This window comes from Haliaeetus leucocephalus, unplaced genomic scaffold, assembly GCF_000737465.1.
Source record: "Haliaeetus leucocephalus isolate CR32 unplaced genomic scaffold, Haliaeetus_leucocephalus-4.0 Scaffold306, whole genome shotgun sequence".
Taxonomy (NCBI): Eukaryota; Metazoa; Chordata; class Aves; order Accipitriformes; family Accipitridae; genus Haliaeetus; species Haliaeetus leucocephalus.
The window spans coordinates 6305708-6320966 of record NW_010972742.1 but is presented as its reverse complement, the minus strand read 5'-3'; the positions used below and the strand labels follow the sequence as shown (position 1 = coordinate 6320966).

The window sequence follows — 15259 nt, the reverse complement described above, 5'->3', positions numbered from 1 at the left end:
GGTTCACTTGCCCAGTATTGCCATTGCCTACCTTGCTGCATAACTAGTGATCAGGTCCCCTTAGCTGAGATTACTTTATGGCATTTAAACCCTTCTGACTTCCCATTTACTTTTGCCCAAAATTCCTCTAGAAAGAGGACTTGGTTGGTTCTCCGAACGCGGGAAAGACCTTAGTCCTCCGTTAGTAGCAGTTTTCCTTTCCAGGATCCATAAATGGGCAGTTAAATCAATTTGTATCCTTGGAAAGTTTCTTATGCTCCACCGAGTCCAACCAAGCCCTTTCTTGCCAAGCAATTTCTCACTGTCGTGGCAGAAAAAAATTCCTAACAGTGAGGTCTCTAGACTGACTCTGGAATAGCCTTGTAATAGAGGTGGTGGAAACCCCATCGCTTGAGTCATTTACAACACGGCTGAACAAGACATTGTAAAACATCCTGTAAATTACAATCCAACATGGGTCACATAGTCCTGCCGAGAGTCCAAACAAGCCTTTTCCATCTCTGATGTTCCTAACTCTGTAGATGAATCATCTGGTGTATGTTTCTGCCCTTTTTTTTAACATTGAATCATTTCACATTTTGACATCTGAGAAGCCCAGAAATATCAAAGGACATACATCTCAAAGGTGGTGAAATGAGGGTGTTTATATAAGGACATGCTACCCAGTGGTTTTTTTTATTCTCAGAGCGTGTGCTATGTGCTAATCCAAGCTTGATGGCCTTCCAAATATTTTATTATTATTTTTCTTACGAAATTGAGCAAAAATCCCTGCAGCGTTGAATAGGAAAAAAATTAGAGGATATGCATGGTTTTCCTGGGTTTGAGTGGGAGGTTATGTTGTAGGAACATGCACTTTTTTGACAGCTTGAATGAGCATAGTTTGAAATTATCCTTTAGTAGATCAGTGCAATTGGTATTAGAAATAAAAGAAGAGCTTTTTTAAGCTTTGGGCTTTGAGGGCCTTTTTTTTGCAGCGTGAACTTCCAAGATCAATCTCAGAGTAGATGCTCTCCATCCTGCTTCTGCTGACTGTGGTCCAAGCTAGACAAGCATCTGCTAGAAATAGTGTAGGTAGGCCTCCCATTTGGGGGGCAAAAAGTCTTGGTCTATGACACCCAAGTAATCAACATATCTATGAGATCCTCTGGAGTTGCTTCTAGCCTGATGTTTGTGTAATTCCTCTGTCAGATTTCTTTCATACTTCTTTCTCATCAGCCCTGCTTAGACTGAAGAATACTAATGGATTTTTCTTTCTCTGAAGCTGCTGAACTCTTGGCGCATCTTTAAGTGACCAGCCATTCAATGTGAACTTACTGTTGTTCTTTGTTCTTGTATTTGACTTGGCTGTTATTTGCAGGGAGACTTTGGCGAGGCAGGATTTCCAGGGATTGCGGGCATGTTTGGGCCAAAGGTAAGAGGCTGTCTTGTGACCAGTTGGCTTTCTAGTCTCTGTTTACTGGGGACAGACAATGCAATAATTGTTGCAAAGACTTTATTAGCAGCTCTGCAGAAATTATTGAAATTGAATCATGATTCCAACTTTCTTTAGTTTATGCATCTTCATTTGTTAAATGAGCGTGCATTTACATGTGCTTTGTTGGAGCTTATTCCTGTTGAAATGGGTAGACGGTAGAGGGAAAAGGGCTGTCCTGTAGACCTCAGAGCTGTTTTCCCAACCTGAACGTTTTTCAGGCACTTTTATTTCCAGCATCAGTCATCAGTCTGTACCTAAGATACCGATATGCATTCCTAAAGTTGAGAGCCTTGATTTGAAATTTAGACTCATTTTATCAGCATATAATTTTCCTGGTGAAGGAGGACCAGTGTGTTTTCTGTAGAAAATAAAGGGTTTGCAAAACAGGAGTGGGAAAAGAATTTTTTAAAAATTGGACCTTCCCATTCCCACACACAAGAGGCAGCACCTCTCTCCTTGCAGCAGAGCTGTAAGCAAGGGCATAAACATGGGCTATGTTTATTAAGGGGACCTGGCATCTTATTTTTGCTTGCAGGGCCCCCCAGGAGACCTTGGTTTCAAAGGCATTCAGGGACCACGTGGGCCGCCTGGTCTCATGGTGAGTGGTTTTTCAGTTTGTTTGGTTTGGAAGGATTTTCTTCCTTCCTTCATCCTCTATTTCTGTGAGGCTACAGGGTGCTATAAGGAGCACAGTGCACTGTTCACCGCCTGCCCGGCAGACAAGCCACAGCCGTGGCACCACCTCTGAGCCACCAGAACACATCTGAACACATCTGAACACATCTGTAGGTGACCACGTATGCAACAGTCTCTTCTGCCTTGGAGACAGTCATGCTGCTATGACCACAGCACAGACCACCCCAGCCTCACTGAGGTCTTTCTATTTCTGGAATTTCTGAGGTTTTACATGGGTCGTGACAACTGTACTGTGAGGGCTTGTGTCTTTGGACCTATGTTTTGAAACAGTTTGATTTCAGCTACAGCGAATACCACTATCATGTTGCTCAAAAGCAGCAAAGAGATTCAGTGTCTTTACTGAGTCTGCTGTGGTAAAAGCGACCGTCAGTTCCCGTGTGATGGTTTACACCTATCTTTTCTTTTCTAGGGAAAAGAAGGAATTATTGGTCCACTTGGCATTCAGGGTCCCACGGGAAGCCCAGTAAGTATCTGCACTTTTTTCTGCCTGTATTTCTTAGAAGAGCGTAGTGTTTGAGATCCAAGATGCTTGAGGCCAGCATAATTAAATCCCAAGTTCTGCTGTAATGAGGGAAACAAAATGGTCTTTAAGACAAGCAGCTTGAGAGAAGTGCAGGTTTAGTCTCTGGCTGCATATATAGTTGCAGGGAGATTATTAGCTTAAAAGTGATGAGCAACTCTACCTAAGTGCAAGTTTTTCAATAGATTGGCTCAGACTAGAAGACAAGAATGTTACTGCAGTTTTTCAAAAGCAAGCTGCCAGATTTTCCAAAGAACTTGGCCTGAGGGGGGCAAAAAACCACAGGAAAAAAAAACCAAAAAACTGATAAATGTATTAAACTGGGAACAGCTTGATTCTGGGAAGTGTTGGAAAATCCCTGCCTGCCCCAAAATGCCAAAGGCGCTGAGCACAAACTAAAGTTCAGGTCAGTGCTTCATAAAAACATGATCATGAAGCTATTCAGAGTTCAGTACAGAGGCTGCTACTGGCAGAGACGAAAACCAGTAAGATGAACTCGGCATTGCCAAAACATCCAGTAATGGCTGGTTTTTTTGCCTTGGGATGGGTGGGCCAATATGGCAACCTGAGCTGATTTGTTTAGTGATGCACTTGGGTCCTTCCAAGGAGCTTCTGTGTGGCAACACATGCCGGCAGTGCAGCTTGCTGTCACTGACAGCTGCTTCGTGTGCTTTAACAGGGGCCCAAGGGAGACAAAGGCAGCCGCGGAGAAACGGTAAGTGCTGGTCCGCACCCCTGGGTGCGTCCTGCTCTTAAGACGGTCCCTCTCTTTGAGCAACCGAGAGTCACGCCGGGCTCCGCTGCACCCGCTTGGGCTCTGGCCCAGTGCGGTGGCATTAGGCTCCCGCAAGGGCAAGATAAACGCATCTATACATGTGTGCACACGTATGTGCATGCACATCCACACGTGCGCATATACACCCACTCTGCTGTTAAAATTTCCATTTACTTAACCCAATTACGCAGCAAAAGCTAACATGTTACCGTGTTAGCGATGACCGTGGCGTCTCCAAGAACAAACCACAGTGAATGGCAGCTCAAAAAGCCACAGGCTGCCCAGGCCAGGGGCACAGGACCTGTCTAAGTAGCAGCATTGCCTGGGTGCAGCCCCCACAGCTGGTGCAGCAGTGCCAGGGCATGTTCTCGCCTTCTGCTCTTCCTCTGGTCCCCTTCTTGCAGGGGCTCTGATGGACTTTTGCGCCTTCTCGTAGCTCCTTGGTGTTCTTATACAGGGGATGTGTGGGGTATACTGGATACATGTAGTTCATCCTCCTTGTTTCCCATGACAAGGGTCCCCCTGCTCTCCAGGTTACTTCCTTTGGCAACCAGTGGTTGTTCCTGCACACGGGGGCTTGGGCCAGGCATCGGAGCCCAGCAAACACAGCTGTGTGGCTAGTGCAGAAGGCTGTTTCATGCCTTCTTCAAACGAGACCTCTTATAAGCAAATGCCCCACAGATACCAAAAATCCCAGTGCACATTTCTAACAAGCCAGGGCGCTGCCTCTGTTTCTTCTTGCTCACCATTTTCTACCTCCATGGGCGCAGCAGAGGACAGCGTGCTGGTGGGGACCTGAGCCCCAGAGGAAGAATTCGCTGGTGTCAGAGCCATCAGCATCCTTTGCTGCAATAACCTCTCTGCTGTTGGCAGACACTGTTGGGTCCCGGTTTTCACTGTCCTTCCACTGCAGCACCTAGCCATTGTGCAGGCACCTTGGGAGCAGCACGTGGCTGTACAGGGAGATTTTGGTTTATTAATGAGCATCTTCTGATGGCTTCTGCCTTGTTTCTTTTTTTTTCTTTTTTTTTTTTTCTTTTTTTTTCCTGCAGGGTCTGCAAGGTCCAAGGGTGAGTATTCAAAATCACTTTTTCTGACTAATATCTTTTATTTAAATAAAACAGTTGCTTTTAGCAAATGTAAAGCTGCAGGGTGGGTAATTGTGCATACAGGGAATGCAATGAGTACCTGGGGGTATGGCATTAATGATAGTTAAGGAGCTAAGGGCTGGGAACAAGGGATACAGTAGGAATGGACCAGGTGCAGACAGATGTACCCAGAGTTGGGAGCTGGAGGAAATAGGTCCACATCCTGTCTCCTGAAGGGTTTAAGGGAGAAGATGCTGTAAAATGTCAAAAATCTGGAGGATTTCAGCAGGAAACAGACTCATGCTAGTGACAACCATGAGAAATGGAAACAAAAACTGAAGACATTTTACTAACTGATGCCACTCTGTCTTTAGGGTCCTCCAGGCCCACGAGGACACCCTGGCCCTCCGGTACGTATACATGGAAAGAGTTCAAAGACATTATTGAAACAAGCTAAAATTATTGCTGTGATATTCTCCAGGGGGACTGTTCACTCACTGGAAATTACAGCTTAGCCCCATTCCTCATATGCAAAAATGTGCGTGTGAATGGACCAGTGTTTCTTGCGCTTTAGTCCAAACCATCTCCAAATATTTTATAGAGACAGCATTGTTGCCTCTCTCACTCGTCTGCATTGAGGGACTCCAAGGGAAAGAGGATTTCAAAAGGACGTGACTGAATATCTTTGCAATAGTGACTGCCCATCTTTCTGGCTGATGCCCCTTTTTTGCTTTGATTTGTAGGGACCGCCAGGAATTCCAGCCTCATTTGTAAGTTGCCATTTTCTGTACGTTTGTTAATGATGATAATAAGTCACGCAGAGCCAAGGTGCTGATGGGACATCCAGAAAGAGCTGCTGGGACCCTGAAGACACACACTCAGGTCCAGCAAGAAATGCTATGTTAGCAGAGCAATGCTTGAATCACAGCCCTAGACCGAGAAGCATTTGCTTGCATCAGGGCATGTTCAACTTCTAACAATCTCAGTTACCATCTTTTTCACCCCACACTAGCAACAAGACAGCTTTGGGGTAGCCTTCCAGACGCTAATCGACTCGAACACCGCGCTCAAGACAGAGGTACGAGGGTACTTTTGAACTCACTGGTCTTTGCTGGAGCTGGAGGCTGGGAACAGTCACAGTGTTGCTTGTTCTTTCTGTATGCTTAAAGTTTATATACACAAAGCTCTGGTTTGTTGCTGTTCTCATGGAATAACTGGGGTTTATGCATGCAGAGATCCAGCTAAAGGAGGTGGTTCTGTTGTGTTACTCTTTTGTGAAGATTCAGACTTTGCCATCCTGACTTTGCCAGCGCTTCAAAGATGTCCCGTTCAGGATGGTGCAAGGGCTGTAGCTCGCTGGATCCCAGCCAGCATGGCCTGTCTTTGGCCCACTGAATTTTCCCACAGATGAACCTGAAACCCTTGTGGTTACAGCACCTGGTGCCCCCCAAGGCACACCTCACTTTGCCTCCTTTCCTCTCCAGGGTTACCAACATCCAGAAATTCTCACGCTGGACCACGGAGGGGAGATCTTTAAGACTCTACACTACCTCAGCAACCTCATTCAGAGCATCAAAAGACCCCTGGGAACTAAGGAAAACCCTGCACGCATCTGTCGAGACCTCATGAACTGTGAACAGAAGATGAATGATGGTAGGAAGCCCTGAGTGTGCAAAGGCTGCATCCTCCATAGGGCCATTTCACATGGCCCAAACAGGTCTCATTCCCTGGGACCAATAATGCAGAAATCAAAACTTTCCTTTTCTCACAGAAAAGGTTAAGAGTCCTTGTTAATCCCTGAATACTCTGTTTCTTCAGGTACCTACTGGATTGACCCAAATCTTGGCTGTTCCTCGGACACCATACAGGTCATCTGTAACTTCACCAATGGTGGGCAGACGTGTCTCAGCCCCGTCACCGTCTCCAAGGTACACACAGCTCGATCCCAGCACAGCATTTCCCATACTACTATTATGAAATATTTACCCAGGGGTGTGTTGTCCCAGAACACCAGACGGTGACCGCTATGACACAGCACACTGGTTTCTCCTCGAGGCAGAGGTAGTGTAGCTGTAACATTCAGAACGGCTCTCATGCAGTTAAAAAATATACCTAAGACTGTTATTGACTCTTGTCAAGACAAAGCAGTTTCCAGCAATGTTTAGTTAACCCATAACCTTAATAGAGGCCAGTAATTTTGCAAACACGCTGCTCCCAAACGCTTTGTTGAATTAACTTATGTTCAGGTCACTCTTGCACTTTGTTTTCTGCCACCTGAAAAAGTGAGATCAGCTTAAATATATGAGTTTCCAGTGAAGTTAATGCTACAGAATTTTTCTTGAGGAAGCAGCTGTGCCAGAAATACCAATAACAATACCTGGGTTCATCTGCAGATGAACTAGAACCTGCTGCTTTGCTGCTTTTCTTCTTTGCAGAAGCGTGTATTGAATTCAAAGTTTACATTATTTTCCTCCTACTTAAGGACCTGCCAGTTTGTTCTGAAAAATAAAGGACCTGCTGTGCCCCCATGAAAACTTCCCAGATTGACTTGGCATCTGGCCCTTATGCCCATACTCACTCCAGATCCGGTTCTGGACATCCATGCGTGGCCACCTCCAGACTGAAGCCCAGTACAGGGACCACCTTTGCTGTCGCATCTTGCGCTAACCCCGCCGCTAGCTCCCTCCAACCCCACTGCAGGGGTACACCCTAACATCTCTGTCACCTTCACAGCTGGATTTTGACATCGGTAGAGTCCAGATGAACTTTCTCCGCCTCCTGAGCTCAGAGGTGGTGCAGCACATCACCATCCACTGCCTGAACACCTCCGTCTGGCGGGAAGGCTCATCCGAGAAACCTTCAGAAAAAGCCGTGCGTTTCAGGGCCTGGAACGGACAGATGTTTGAGGCAGATGGGCAGCTCAGGCCAGAAGTGGCAGCTGATGATTGCAAGGTACGTTGCTGGGAAAGAGGGGAGAGATGGAGGGAAATGCCGGGCTGAACCCACTCAGGACACATGGCAAGGCTTGAGTTGTACCTATGCTCCTTATTTTCCCCCCAAAAAGGGGAAGAAGGGTCTAGTTTACCTATTCACCACTTTAATTTTCCAGTCCAGGGTGCTATAGCGACTCCTGTTACGTAGATTGCCTTCAAACAGAAAGCAAAAAATTAAGTTCCAAAGTTTCATGTCAGGTGTAGCAGCAGTTAAACAGCAGAAGAGGGAATTGCCACCCAAAGGCGGTGGTCTTGGCTCTTGCCTGATGCCACACTGAGTCGGTAGCCATGTGTCTGCATTTTGGGTTTATTGCATTAGGAGTTTGTGTTTGGTGACGCTCAGTTGCCATCAACTTGACCAGGATAAAGGGTTCCCCAAAATGCTTTCTAAACCTCACCCCACACCCGCTCAGCCCAAAGGGCAGTCCTTTGTCTCATGCAGGGCTTTTCAAGCTTATACCTCATGAAACACATTCCTTTCCAGCAGGATTCATCCCCCAATTAAACAGCTTTTTCTCTGTCCTTCCTCCCTGGCCAGATCAAGGATGGACGCTGGCATCGGACTCTATTTTCATTTCGGACACAGGACCCTCAGCAGTTGCCAATTGTCAACATCTACAACCTTCCCCCATCCGAGCCAGGAAAACAATATCACCTCGAGGTCGGCCCCGTGTGCTTCCTTTGAACAAAGCCATCGAAACCGGGCTCCAAGGCTTTGACCCCGTGTTTGGCCTATGTCTTTACACAGGCTCTCCCACCTCTCTGCAGCAAGGACAACTGGGCTGTATCTTTGGGTCAACTCTTGCTCTAGCCTTTGGCTCAAGGTCTCAAAGAACCCGTTATCTACTGAACTCAGCAGATTGTTGAAAGGAGGAATAACAAGGACGTAGGAGAAGCGGGTATCAGTCGGGACGTGAACAGTGAAAAGGGATCAGGGGACTAGATGTTGCAAGCGGTTCCACACACAAAGCTTTTTCCATGACCAAAGAAAATATTGAGAGAAACCTCAAGCAACTTGCAGCGTGTGGTTTGTTTTTCCCCTCCCCCCCCACATTTTCTCTTACCTGGAGTTACCAAATGTTCTTTCCATTGAAAAGTAATTAAAAGATAGAGCTTCCCTCTCAGAGCTTGTTGCCTTCTGGATGGCCATGTGCTGCATCAGGTCTCCCAGGCGGAGCTGCAAGTTGAATCTGGCTGCTCTGTGTACCGGAAGCATTTTGATGTGCAATATTAGAAGAAACAAAATATATATATATTATATTATTTAAAGCAAAAAGAAAAAGGAAAAAAAAAAAACAAAAAAAAAAAAGAAAAAAACTAAGTTCCTCCTTCCATGGGTGAGTTTAATCAACACCCCTTCTCATGTGTGGTGTTGGGGTAGGGGAGAGTCCCGAAGCCAAGACAGGGGAATGGAAGGAGGAGAGGGGAAGAGATTGGTGCTAAAATAGAGAGAGAGGATGGGCTCGTCTGATTTGTTTCTACCTCTCACTGTGAAATCTCTGGTGCTCTTAAAAAAGTGTGTTATTTTATATATATGACTTTATTTAAGGTTGTGAAGGTGCTACAGTGTCTTGCCACAGACCCAAAAAAAAGCCCATAGGACCATCTCTCTAGGAAGAGAGGAGGTTACAATCTACAGCTAAGTCAGAGAAACAGTCACCTTTAAAGGGATCCTTTAACTGCCGTGGATGTCAATTGTGCGCAACAACTCAAACCATGTCCAAAATAACTTACAGGATATTTTAAAAGCAAATTTGTTTGGGTGGTTTTTTTTGTTAATCAGCACTTCACTGCTTTGGGAGGGGAGTGAGGGATACAGCTCATCTGGAAGCATTGAGCCTCAGAGAGAGCTATTTTTGAGTCGGTTGTCACTAGTTTTGCTGTAGTCGCGTTGGCCACATGTCCGTGCTGGCTTGCGTGCGCAGTGATTCCCTGGTCTAAGCTCGTATTTAAACCCAGCTCTGCAACCCTTCTGTCTGGCCCCTCTGTCAAGACTGACATGATGGTACCTTGTTTCAGAACCCAGCCAGGCTTGGAGGGATTTTGTTTTGTTAAGTTTTGTAGAAATTTAGTCTCTATATGTAAATTTGGAGGATTTTTTTTTTTAAAGAGGATAATTATGGTAATCTTTAATTCTATATAAGGAATAATATTGATGTAATCAGAGCTGTACTGTATCGGAAATGCTTCAGTGCCTGTTTGGAGTTTTCATGTCTCATATGGACTATGGATTTTATTTTTTTGAGGAAAAAAAAAAAATTATATGTGAGTCTCTCTTTGTGTATTCTTTTTTTTTTTTTTTTTTACTACTGCCTGCTGGTTGGTTTCCAACAACCATCGGAAAAGTTTAACAAGGATCTATCCCAAATACCTCACCCTCCACGCAGCCCTGCCTCTGCTCAGAAATACCTCACCCCTGCGCGGGGCCAGCTTGCCCCGGCACCCCCAGGCCAAAATCACCATCACTCATTGCCTGCTTGCTGCCTTCCCCTGCACACACACTCCTAGGTTGCTCCCTCTCTTGTCCTCTCACCATTGGTTTTGTGTGTTTTCTTGAAGCTGAAGTTACCATTTGTTCTCATTAAAGCTTTTTTTCCTTTTCTTCCTTTTTTTTTTTTTGGACGTTAAATAAATATTTAAAACTGAGGCAATGAAATGGGACTGGTATGGTTTTTTTGCTTCTTCATGGGAAGCTAAGTGGGCAAGAGGTACAGAAATACCCTGTTGCTCAGGGTTGATGATGTTGGTGTGACAGCCCAGAGACCCCCCCCCCCAGGTGACCCAGGGAGCCCAACCCACCCCCCAAAACCCTTCCTCCGGTGCCGGTCACAGCATAACCTGCCCAACCCTCAGCATGATGCTAAATGCACAACAAGGCTCTGCTATGCATCACCCCATGCCTCTTCCATGTCCCCGTCCTGACAGTGCTGAGGAGCAAGAAGAAAAGAAAAAAAAAAAATAGCTGAGCTGATCTTTTTCATTGCTGAAGCCCAAATCCCATTTCAGTTGCTCCAAGCCAACTTCGAAACCCAACTTCTCCTTCCTTAGGAGGTCTCCTGGCCCCAGCCCAGCCTCAGACGAAAACCTCACGGCTGTCTCGGCTGCCACAGGCAGCACGCACGTTGGAGACGGCAGCGAAGCCCCTGTGGGCTCGACCCAGAGGAGGGGGACATAGGGGTGACCCCCACACACACACACACCCCCTTGTCACACCGTGCCACAGGAGCTATCTTGGCTGCTCCTGGGTTGCGTCAGGGGCAGCGGGAAGGGGCCGGGCTGTGTTTGTTCACACCGTGCTGTGCCCCTTCCTGGCAGTGATCCTGCGGCTGGAGGGGCCAAGGGACCCCCCCCCGGCACAGTGGGTGCTGGGACCTGGTGCCAGGTCAGGTTTGGCAGCACATTAAAAATTGGCACGGTTGGGGCTGAGCGGCTCTCACGTGAGCCAGATGTTCCTGAAACACGTCGCTTGTGGTCGGTGAAAAAGCAAACACATTTACTAAATAAATCAATGCACTTAACTATGAGGCCAAAGTTGGAGGAGCTACAAGACACTGTTAAATAGAGAGCTCTGCATTTAAAGAAGCTGTAATTAATTTATTTTTGTTAAAAGTCTGAGCCTACTGCACCAGTTATTCCCTTGCCACATACCACCCCCCCTCCAGCCAGAATTTATTAAAGAAGTCCCTGTCTCTACCAGTTACTTTAGATTACTTAAAATTATCAGTTATGTTATCAGCATCCACAGCCCAAAGGCCACTTCATCACTGCAAGGCTGGGCTGAGACAAGCCCCAAGCAGCAAGCACCGCAAGGCCATGGGCATGCAACAGGGAGCTCAGCTGGAAAGGGGGTAAAGAAAGAAAGGGGAAAAAAAGAAAAAAAAAAAAAAAAACCAAACCCAAATTTCATGGCTTAAGGGATCTCACCACAGATGCTGGCGTAGGGTCAGCTCAGGAAAGTGGCACCACTGGGGAGGAGAAGATGTTGTTGGGTTTTTTGTTTTGTTTTTTTTTAATGGTGCAGCTTATCATAGAATCATAGAATGATTTGGGTTGGAAGGGACCTTTAAAGGTCACTTACTTAAGTGCAATAGCCCCCCCCCAATGAGCAGGGACATCTTCAGCTAGATCAGACTGCTCAGAGCCCCGTCCAACCTGACCTGGAATGTTCCCAGGGTTGGACCATCTACCACCTCTCCAGGCAACCTGTGCCAGTGTTTCACCACCCTCACTGTAATAAATTTCTTCCTTATATCATCTGAATCTACCCTCCTTTAGTTTAAAACCATTACCCCTTGTCCTGTCACAACAAGTTCTTCTAAAAAGTCTGTCCCCATCTTTCTTATAAGTGCCCTTTAAACTTGGAAAGGCTGCTATAAGGTCTCCCCGGAGCCTTCTCTTCTCCAGGCGGAACAACCCCAGCTCTCTCAGCCTTTCCTCATAGCAGAGGTGGTCCATCCCTCGGATCATTTTTGTGGCCCTCCTCTGGACCCGCTCCAACAGGTCCATATCTTTCCTGTGCCGAGGACTCCCACCTTGTACAGGGCCTAATCCTGCTGCGCACACTGAACCACAGAGCCAGGTCACAGCCCCATCCCCAGCAGCACCCACGTGGTCCGTCCCCCCCCCTAGAGCACACGTGAACCCCAGCGCCAGCCCCGTGCTCCGGCGAGGAGCGAGGCCGGTGCAGACCCAAAGCCCTTACAGCCCCGCAGGTGAACGACTACCACCCAACCACCGCCGTGGGGATTTATTTGCCCTGTGGAGGAAAGCCACGTCCAGGTCCCATTCAGTGCCCCCGAGGCCACCAAACACACCTGGAGCCGGCCGAGCGCTTTGCCAGGCACTGCAAAATTAATTGCAGTTTCCGAGAACAAAAGCCCATATTGGTGAAACATAGGGGTTGGGGGTTTTTTCAGGTTTTTTTCACGTTTTCTGCTGGAGAAATCCAAGGTTTTGCAAGTTTAATTTCCTCCATCTGCTATTGCTTCATGCCTGAGCAAACAGCCCAACGGCTGAACAAGCACATTGGGGCTGGGGACATCCAGCTTTGTAGGCGGCCGTATATAAAGGACGGAGCCGAGCCACGTCCCGTCAGAGCAGGAGCCTCCTCTCGGCCGGCCAGGCGATGCTGGCCTCCCTCGCCCTCCTCGTGGGGCTGCCGCTCGCCCTCGCCGCTGAGCACCCCAGCTGCGCCCCGCTCGTCCCGGTCACCTTCGACAATACCACCATCCCTGGGGTAAGCCCTGCCCTCAGCCTGTCCTCGCCTTTCCTATCAGCATCGCTAGCCGCTACGGGTGCAGGAAGAGGTTATGAACCCAGTCAGCAGCTCAGTGCTTATCTCACTGCCTGTCCATGCTTATTTTCCTAAAAAAAAAAAAAATCACGACTGCTGCACAGGAGCGTGGGGAAGGGGTGAAGCCTTGCAGCTCTGTACCCATAATCTCGTGAGCAGGCGCTTTCAGGGGGCTCCTGCTTCCATGTCTCCGTGCAAACCAGGCTGGGCAGCACCATCCCAAGTCTTTCACCACTATTTTAAAGTCCTTCAAGTGCCAGGCACTTGAGTCACGAGTCTCCATCTGCAAAACCCTTCACTGCATAAACAGTATTTAGTCCCTTGGGGATGTTTAATGGGAGGAAAGCAATGAGAGCCAGGCACAGAGCAGGAGGGACACCACCGCAGAAACAAGCTGGCCATCCCGGGAGCTGGAGCATTGCCTTAGCGGGGAGGGGACAAAAAAAACCAAGAGCCCCTCACCCAGCCCAGACCTTGCCCAGGGCGCTCACCTACCAGGGGTGCTCGTGGCTGTGGGAAGGCAGGGCACAGCATCTGGTTTTACTCACATGGTGCCCACAGGTGAAGCCGGCATGGCCCCCCCTCAACCCTTCCCCACTCCCCTCTTTTCCGCAGCTCCTGGGAAAATGGTTCTACATGACCGGCGGCTCCAAGTACCCACCTCACGTGGCAGAGATGAAGGTGGTGAAATACGCGGTTTTTTCCTTCTTTCCTGGCAGCCACAAGGACGAGCTCAATGTCACCGAAAGCATGAGAGTGTAAGTATGGGGATTCGCCCCCTCATCTGGTTCCCCCAACCCTAGGGGCATTTCCACCCACTGGTGCCATCCTCTGGCCTGAGACACCCCCATAAATTTGGGGCTGGAGAGCAGCTATGCCAAATTTATTTAAGCTCTGCAGCCCGACTTGAGTTCTGAATCCCTCGGGTTTGGTTGGGGCAGTTTGGGGGGGTATTTGCCCCATCTGACCTCTCTGTCCCACAGGAACGAGACATGCGTGGTGAGGAACACCACCAAGATCCAGATCTTGTGGCACAACTCCACCCTGATGCACGGTAAAGCCCCAGCCGTGGCGCAGGGCTGGGATGGGGGGGTGGGCACCAGATGCACCTTGCACCCTCCCGCTTCTGTCCCCTGGTATTTGGCACCCTGAGCCTCCAGCACCAAGCCCTTTTACACCTAAAAACTTGTCTGGAGATGGGGGAAAAAATTTCTTCCACCCCATGCAATGGGTATGGTAGTGCTGTGGGACCGGACTGGTCCCCACTGGGATGAGTCTCCCAGGGTAAAGGGGATGAGCTGCCCCCGCCACGCTACCAGCTCTGCCCCGGCTGAGCCCCAGCACAGGGTGACGCTTACCAACGGGGAACCCCGCTCTCTCCCTGCGCCTTCCAGTCGATGACCAGGTGGTTTCCACGGCTGAACTGATCCAAAGCGACAAGGACCTGCTGATCCTGAAGCACTTCAACGCCAACATCCTGGGTCTGAGCCTCTCGGGTGAGTGGATGCAGCCCCAGATCCGTGGGGCACATCCCTGCCCGGAGACATATCGATGGGCATGGGCATCCCCAGTTCTCGCAGGCAGGGCAAAAAGCCCCTTTTCCCCTGATACGGAGAGGGGAAAGACGGGGGCGGGCAGGCGGCGAGCTCCCTGTCCGCGCTATGGGGACCACCAAGGAGCAAAGCACCCCCTAAAACTCTCTTCCCCCCCCTTCTCCTTTTACTATCCCATCTCTCTGACAGCACGGACGCCCAATGTGAGCAAGGAGCACTTGGAGGAGTTCAATGCCCACCTGCGCTGCCTGGGCTTCACCGAGGAGGAGGTGTTCTTCACTTCCGAAAAGGTATCAACCCCTCCCCAGGGTGGGTGAGCCCCAGCCCGGGCCAGCTTCTGCCACCGTCTGGGATGGGGGTCCAGGTGGGGGTTGTAAGATGAGTTCCCTACCACAGCTGCCCCTCTGTGCGTCCCCTCTCCTCCCCAAGCATCCACCCTGGCCGTTCCTGGCTCTTCGGGTGGTTTTGGGGTGAGGGGGAACAGACGGCCGCTCTCCCCATCTCCCACAGGACGCCTGTCCCCTGCCTGGGGAGAAGACAGGAGAAGGCGATGAGGAACAGCAGCTGGGGTAAACCCCGTGGGCTGGGTTGGCCACTCCATCCTCATCCTCCTCCAGCCCCTCCACAAGGGTGCCAGCCAGGCTCAGCTCAGCCTCAGGACTTTCTATCAATGTTTCGTTTTTTCCTCCTGGATGAAACACCCAGTTTTCCTGTTCTCGTCCAGACCCGAAATAAACCTCTGTGTTACAACCACCCACCACTCCTGCTGCATCCTCGCCGGGAACGAAGGCAGGACCCCCTCCTGCCTGCCCTGCCCAGAATGCCACATCTCCAAACCCACTGAGAGGTGTGAAAAGCCCCGGAAAA

At 49.0% G+C, this 15259-nt stretch overlaps 2 protein-coding genes across 2 annotated transcripts in view; both read left to right on the top strand.

The window, feature by feature from the left end:
* The window catches only part of COL27A1 (collagen, type XXVII, alpha 1), a 165584-nt gene extending 157047 nt beyond the window's left edge, over window positions 1-8537 (top strand). The window contains exons 50-61 of the mRNA XM_010571135.1: window positions 1358-1411; window positions 2010-2072; window positions 2580-2633; window positions 3370-3405; window positions 4518-4535; window positions 4928-4963; window positions 5297-5323; window positions 5566-5631; window positions 6038-6206; window positions 6372-6481; window positions 7287-7505; window positions 8085-8537. Of these exons, the coding sequence (XP_010569437.1) occupies window positions 1358-1411; window positions 2010-2072; window positions 2580-2633; window positions 3370-3405; window positions 4518-4535; window positions 4928-4963; window positions 5297-5323; window positions 5566-5631; window positions 6038-6206; window positions 6372-6481; window positions 7287-7505; window positions 8085-8231 (999 nt within the window). The 3' untranslated portion in view covers window positions 8232-8537. The remainder of the gene's footprint in view (window positions 1-1357; window positions 1412-2009; window positions 2073-2579; window positions 2634-3369; window positions 3406-4517; window positions 4536-4927; window positions 4964-5296; window positions 5324-5565; window positions 5632-6037; window positions 6207-6371; window positions 6482-7286; window positions 7506-8084) is intronic.
* A 4134-nt stretch (window positions 8538-12671) lies between these two features.
* On the top strand, window positions 12672-14965 carry ORM2 (orosomucoid 2). Its single transcript, XM_010571133.1, has 6 exons — window positions 12672-12782; window positions 13455-13597; window positions 13823-13893; window positions 14234-14335; window positions 14582-14682; window positions 14903-14965. Exons 1-6 carry the CDS (start codon window positions 12672-12674, stop codon window positions 14963-14965), a joined length of 591 nt encoding a protein of 196 aa, XP_010569435.1.
* The last annotated feature ends 294 nt before the right edge of the window (window positions 14966-15259 follow it).